The sequence below is a fragment of the Euleptes europaea genome, chromosome 6 (genome assembly GCF_029931775.1).
Source record: "Euleptes europaea isolate rEulEur1 chromosome 6, rEulEur1.hap1, whole genome shotgun sequence".
In the NCBI taxonomy this organism is placed as follows: domain Eukaryota; kingdom Metazoa; phylum Chordata; class Lepidosauria; order Squamata; family Sphaerodactylidae; genus Euleptes; species Euleptes europaea.
In genome coordinates, this window is record NC_079317.1 from 102025327 (window position 1) to 102032781 (window position 7455).

General features: G+C 44.7%; 1 protein-coding gene across 1 annotated transcript; it reads right to left on the reverse strand.

Moving 5' to 3' along the window:
* Positions 1-1051: 1051 nt before the first annotated feature.
* NDUFV1 (NADH:ubiquinone oxidoreductase core subunit V1) lies at positions 1052-6705 on the reverse strand. The gene is made up of 9 exons (XM_056851571.1): positions 6584-6705; positions 6031-6201; positions 5216-5399; positions 4230-4419; positions 3657-3869; positions 3359-3525; positions 3206-3287; positions 1496-1641; positions 1052-1334 (listed from the first exon to the last, which is right to left on the reverse strand). Exons 2-9 carry the CDS (start codon positions 6051-6053, stop codon positions 1251-1253), a joined length of 1089 nt encoding a protein of 362 aa, XP_056707549.1. The 5' UTR covers positions 6054-6201; positions 6584-6705; the 3' UTR covers positions 1052-1250.
* Between the last annotated feature and the right edge of the window lie 750 nt (positions 6706-7455).

Here is a 7455-nt window from a genome sequence, read left to right on the forward strand (position 1 = left end):
GTGCTGTCTTGAGCAAGGGGACCTTGTGGGCTCTGCAAGATCTCAGTCCTTCACGGCGTAGTGTGTTACCAACTGTTTTCATGGTGACTATGGTCCCAGCTGCCTGAGATCGTTGACAAGTTCCCCCCGTGTAGTTCTGGGCTGCTTCAGCACCGTTCTCATGATCATTGCAACTCCACGAGATCTTGCATGGAGCCCCAGACCGAGGGAGGTTGAGGGTTAGGATCTGGCTGGTTGATGGCGGATCAAATACTTATTTCACTCATTATAATGCACATCAATCTCTGACTTTTGTCTTCTGGGTTTCTGGGGGTTTTCCTGTTGTTATTCTGTCTCTCACAGCTACAACAAACCTACCATTAAAATTAAGGACTAGTCATTTCTTCGTCAGAGGGCAAACGGGCAAATTTAGCAGGGGATCAAATACTTTTTTCCCTCACTGTATATTCTTCTTCAAAGAGTACTTAGTGTTGCACCTCCCTTCCAGATGCTGAATTGAAATAGAAGTCAATAGTTAGGATTTATTCAACAGAAAAAAAAATGTGAGCATAAGCCCCAGAAGCCTGAATCCTGTTCTTAAAGGCAAGACTTTTTTAAAATAAATAAAGGAATACAGGTAGTAGGCACAAATTTCCTTCCCAATTTCCAAAGAAAATTGCAATTATTGCAACTATGCAAAGGTATCTAGTCTATCTCTTTGCTTTCCCTTGGGAGTCAGTGTGGTGTAGTGGTTAAGAACGGTGGTTTGGAGCAGTGAACTCTGATCTGGAGAACCGGGTTGAGTCCCCACTCCTCCACAAGAATGGCAAAGGCTAACCTGGTTATCTGGATTTGTTTTCCCACTCCTACATATGAAGCCCACTGGATTACCTTGGGCTAGTCCCAGCTCTCTTAGAGCTCTCTCAGTCCCACCTACCTCACAGGGTGTCTGTTGTGGGGAGGGGAAGGGAAGGTGATTGTAAGACGGTTTGATTCTTCCTTAAGTGGTAAAGAAAGATGGCATATAAAAACCAACTCTTCTTCAGTCAAAAATATACTAAAGCCAAGATCAAGTCACAAACATTTAATAGTTTATCTGGTCTATTAAGAAGGCAAGAGGAACTGAGGTAGGTTACAACCTACACTCAAAAGCCAAAAACCTGAACGATCAAGTAAATATACTGTTCCAAATGCATAAGCCAAAACACAGATCACGCTGCTCTCAAGAGATCCCAACCAAAGTACGAAAGGGAGGTGGGTGTTTCAGTTGTTCATCCGGACACCTGCTGTGCTTTCTGCTCATGATACTGTCTCATCCGTTCCTCCAGCTCTGGCCGGAAGTGACGAATCAGTCCCTGTAGGAAGGAACAACAACAAGGAGTTACAAGGACATGACTCCCTCTGCCCTCTTACCCATTTTCATTTCTAGGCCTCCCACTGCAAAGTTACAAGGTGCTCAAGATTCTTCAACCTGTTCTTCTTAAGCTAAGCAAGGAGAGGAAGCCCAGAATGTTACCTGTACAGGCCAAGCAGCCCCATCTCCCAGGGCACAGATGGTATGGCCCTCGATCTGCTTGCTAATCTCCCACAGTGCATCGATCTCTGCCACTTGTGCATTGCCTCTCACAAACCGCCACATCACCTTGTTCATCCAGTCCACACCTGTAGGGGGTAAGTCAAACAGCCAAAGGAAAGTCCCTAGTTTATGAAAGGACACACTGAAACTGGGGGAAGGGGCAGAGGGAAGAGGCACAGGTCATACACTAAGACACAGCGTTGTACAAGACAGAAAGGAGCATCAAATGAACTCTGCATACTAAGTTTGGAGGTCTGTTGCTGAGCTCAACCCAGGCAAGTTACAAGGCCCTAGTTTATACAGTACCTTTCTTCATTAAACGTCACAACACTTTATAGATTAAATACCTTCTGTCCAGTGTTTTAACATCATTTGCCTGTTAGGCAATTTGGCATTCATTTATGCTGTTTTGGCAGCATTTTTTTCTCTACCTTGGGTACACACATGAAGCTGCCTTATACTGAATCAGACCATCGGTCCATTGGGGAGGGGCTGTAGCTCAGTGGTAGAGCACCTGCTTGGCACGCAGAAGGTCACAGATTCAATCCCTGGCATCTCCAGCAAGGATAAAGTTGTAAGTGATGTGAAAGACCTCAGTCTGAGACTCTGGAGAGCCGATTCCATTGTGAGAAGACAAATACTGACCTTAATGGACCAATGGTCTGTAACAGTATAAGGCAGCTTCATATATTCAAGGTCAGTACTGTCAACCCAGACTGGAAGCAGCTCTCTGGGGTCTCAGGTAGAGATCTTTCACACCACCTACTGCTTGGTCCTTTTAACTGGAGATGCTGGGGGTTGAACTGGGGACCTTCTGCATGCAAAGAAGAGGCTCTTCCATTGAACCACAGCCCCTCCCTTAAATGTGGGATTGGTTTAACCTTAGTTTCATGGATACATTCAGGCCAATACAACAGTACATTGCAAAGGGAAGGAACAGGAACCACCTGAAAATAAAATCCTGCTTGTTGGTCTAGTGAGCCTCCATTAACTTTCTTAAGCTTTCATCAACTTTCTTAAGCCACACATACATTTTCAGGTGTTTTTCTGCAGTTCCAAAAGCTGGAGAAGAGTTCTGGTTTAAAGTTCTAAGTTCAGCAACAGCAATAGAGGCCTAAGGCACCCCAGTTATTTCCGTGAGGTACCAGCACACAACATGCTCTACACCAGGCTCTGTCACACTCATGGCTCCTAGGCCAAATACTTCCAAGACCAAGAGAGAGGGTGTTATCAGGCTCATAATTAGCATGCTACATGTGCTCTGAAAATATCAGAGACAGAAAGAAGTCTGTTCTCAAGGGAAACACACTCAGGAACTGACTACTCGTTGAACTGGACCTTATTTGAAAGCAGCCTCTCTTTATAGCATCCCTCCTTCCCCCACCTTTCTGCTGAGTATATAAATCAGGCATTTACACTCAGGTATCTGATGAAGTGAGCTCTGATTCATGAAAGCTTACGTGGGAATAACTTAGGTTAGTCAGTGCCACTAGACTCCTGTGTTATAACGATAGGAAGACACTCATGTTAAGAAGAGCTGTTAATGGAAGGAAGAAAGCCTGTCCACTGGAAACGCAGGCAAGTTAGGTTCTAATTCCTTCTCAACTATGAAGGAATATTTCTGCAGTAGCATTAGGCCGTCACACTCACCTTCCCGGCACGGAGTACACTGACCACAGCTCTCGTGCTTGTAGAATTCAATGAGGCGGGCGATAGCTCGGACTATGTCTGTCTGAAGAAGAGAGGGGTGGTGAAGATCCACAAAAGAGAACAGAATGGGAAGGACTAAGGGACTATCCTTACCGATTTGTCCATGACAATGACAGCTGCCGTGCCAAGGCCAGTCTGTGCCTGTATCAGTCCATCAAAATCCATTGGCACCGTCTCACACACAGACTTAGGGATGAGGGGAGTGGATGAGCCTCCAGGAATCACAGCAAGCAGGTTATCCCAGCCACCTCTCACACCCCCTAGTTAGAAGACAATTGGACCCAGCTCAGTAGGTTGTCTCAGAAAGCAACAAGGTTTCTCCTACAGATACAAAATATCTGAAAGGAACAGAAGGCCTCTCTCCTTATGAGTAATGACTGCTAGCTCTCACCTGCATGTCGCTCAATCAAATCACGCAATGGTACTGACATCTCCTCTTCCACAGTACAGGGTGTGTTGACATGGCCTGAGATATTGAACAGCTTGGTTCCAGAGTTGCGCTCACGCCCAAAGTTAGCAAACCAGGTACCCCCTCGGCGGCAGATAGTGGGGGCCACAGCAACTGTCTCAACATTTGCTACCGTCGTTGGGCAACCAAAAACCCCTAGAGGCAGAAAGAAAATCAAAGGTAAGCTTTAACAACCTTGTAAAGCCAGCTACTGGATAAATACATTGGGAAATAAGAATGTTTTACAACAGTTAATTATTGATGATTTGGGATGAAACTTAAGATACCAGAAGCAAAAACTGTGGTATTAAAAGGAAGTCTAACTGGATGGAGGCTATGTTTCAGTCACAGCTAGGAATACTGATTTAGGTCAGACCATTCCCAGATGTGATGGGCAAAGGATAAAGACAGCAAGGCTCCCAAAAGAGCTGAGACAGTATGCTTATGTTAACTGGGATGGGAATTTGGGGCAAGGCTGAGAACATTTCACAGAAAGAACATTTTAAGAGGGCATACCCACGTCAGCTGGGAAAGGTGGTTTGAGGCGTGGCTTGCCCTGCTTGCCCTCAAGCGATTCAATAAGTGCCGTCTCCTCGCCGCAAATATAGGCACCAGCCCCTCTTGCCACAAAGACATCAAAGTCATAGCCAGAGCCACAAGCGTTCTTGCCCAGCAGTCCTGCCTCGTAGGCCTCCCTGATCGCCACCTAAGGAGAGAAGCCATGTGTGCAGCTGAGACTGAGGCCCCTTTCATATTGCCTTTATAATCCATTTTAGCAGCCAGTTGCTAAGGGATTTTTTGTGTCATTTCAGACACAACTGTTTCGGCTTCCGACTGCTAACAGATCTGATTAACCTTTTCATACAAAGCCGCTTGTGTTACATTCTCAAAGTGGGGCTAAGCCAGTTTTTTTTTTTTAAAAAACAGCTTTCTTCTGTTTCCAGGTCTTCTTTGCACTTCTGAATCACTGTAGTGTGGTATATGAAATGTTTGAGGTGCTTCCGAAAGTGCCGCTTTTCTCTCTCACATTTTTTGTACTGCTATATTGGTCTAGTGACCAATATATATAGCAGTCTAGTGACTGCTAAATTGGTCTAGTGCTACAGTGCAAAAGTTGGAAAGTTAAAAAACCCATGAAAAAGAACATGCCATGAAAAAGGGTGGGGGGAAATTGGTGTGGTTTGTAATGGCCAGAGCACTTCAGAAGCAGCTCATAAATTGATTTAAACATGCTGTACGAAACCTCCATCCCAATGTCATTTTACTCGGAATCGAGCCAACAACAGATAACGGATTTAGGATGGCAATGTGAAAGGGGCCTTAGTCCTAACATTTCACTGACTGGCTTCCCAACCACAGAAAATACAAGGAGTCACTCAAGACAATAAACAGCATCACAACACAAGAGTAAGAGGTGAATTAACTTACTTTCTCTGTTACCTCTCACAAGGAAGGGTCTTAAGGACATACAAGACTGTACAATGAGGAGAGTAGCAGCTCACCTGCAAGTTTGAGGCCTCATTATAGAACTCTCCACGAATGTAGATGTAGGCAGCTCGTGCCCCCATAGCTCGTCCTGCCACAAGGCAGCCCTCTATTAGCTTGTGGGGGTCATGGCGCATGATCTCCCTGTCCTTACAGGTTCCTGGCTCCCCCTCATCTGCATTCACCACTAAATATTTGGGTCTGAAACACAGGAATAATTATATCACTCAATACTGTATGGATCACCAAGCCAGCTCAGAATCTTATCCTCAGATAATGGCCGCAGAGTATTAACTTCCAAAAACCAGGGTTTAGAAAACTATAAACAATAGGATGCATATCTGAGCATCATTTACAGTGCAATCCTAAGGAGAGTTACTCCAGTCTGAGCCCATTCATTTAGACTGGAGTAACTCTCCTTAGGATTGCTCTAAATTTCTGTTCTCTAACACACTTACAACCACAGAGATTCACACTGTGTCAAGCCTGCTCTCTCTCTTTTTGACAAGTCAAGATGACAGGAGGACATAGTCAGGAGGTGTTCTATTAATACTATAGAGCCAGCAAATCAAGACTTAGGGGAGTCTAAGGTAGAAATGGACATTCCCAACAGCTAAATTGCACTGTTTGGATAATAGAAGTTGAAACTGGAAACCAGGACTCCAGACTGTAATTCCCTAGGTCAGTCTGAATAGATGTCATTGTGTAACCAAAAATGGTTTTGAAACCAAGAGTAGTAATCACTACGCGGCCATATAACTCTTTCATGAGCAGGCACACACAATGTAAAAAACCTTGAATGTGACTGCAGTTTGTCCCCAGCGTAACATACCTGCCATCTGGGGGCTTATTCATGAAGCTCCATTTAAGGCCAGTGGGGAAGCCAGCCCCACCACGGCCTCTCAGGCCAGAAATCTTAATCTCATTCAGGATCCAGTCAATGCCCTTCAGCAGAATTTCTTTGGTTTTATACCAGTCACCTCGGCTCAGTGCCCCTTTCAACCTAAAGGCAACAAAATGATTAGGTAACAAGGTCCATGCAAATAAATTCCATTTTGTAAACAAACAGCTACATCATCAAACTTGGCATCTCACAGAACACAGACTGTTTGGTTTTCTCTGGTAGACAGGTTAAACAATAAAAACATCTGTACTTGAACAAAGCCTAACTTTTAGAAAGGTGCCTAGTACAATGGCTACAAATGTTTGGAAGCAATGAGCAGACTACCCAAACAACTGATTTATTGGCTTAAAATGCTGCTACATTTTAAATGTGAATTCATTTTCTGGCATAACTGCCTTCCTCTGGTAGGTTGTAGGCATAGTCAATAACATCACCATTTCCCCATGAGTGCACAAAAACATAACATGTGCTCAGCTCTCACCTCCAATCATGGCGCCCATAAAGGTTTGTGAAAATGCGATCCTCATCCTTGAGCGGACCAAACTGGGTTTTCTTAGGGGGCGCCTATAGGAGAGAAATAGTTTTAGTTGGAGGGTGGTACACTGCATTCTCTACCATAACGGTGCAATCCTAAGCAGAGTTACACCTTTCTAAGTCCACTGGCTTCCACAGCCTTCGAAGGGTGTAACTCTGGTTTGGACAGCACTGTACTGCTCGATAGGAGCTGTCGCAAACTACCCCTGAAACTAGGCTCCTTACAGAAAACCAGGAAGGGCAAATAAAAGAGAGCACGGAACTACTTTGACATAAAAAATAAATCACAGTGGGTAGCCGTGTTAGTCTGTTTGCAGTAGTCACAAAGGGCAAGAATCCAGTAGCACCTTAAAGACGAACAAAAATATTTTCTGGTAGGGTAGGAGCTTTCGTGAGCCACAGCTCACTTCTTCTCATAAAAAATAAAGATATTATATGTTAAAAGCCGTCAAATTGCTTCCGACTCATGGCAACCCTATGAATCAATGTCGTCCAAAACACCCCGTCTTTGACAGCCTTGCTCAGATCTTGCAAATTGAGGGCTGTGGCTTCCTTTATGGAGTCCGTCCCTCTCTGGTTGGGTCTTCCTCTTTTCCTGCTGCCCTCAACTTTTCCTAGCATGACTGTCTTTTCCATGACTCTTGTCTTCTCATAACGTGACCAAAATACGACAGCCTCAGTTTTGTCATGTGAGCTTCTTGTTTTTTTTGGCCGTCCACGGTATCCGTAACTCTCTCCTCCAACACCACATTTCAAAGGAATCTACTTTCTTCCTAAAGGTCGGGCTTTCTTCATCACCGACTGACCCATGGCGGCGCA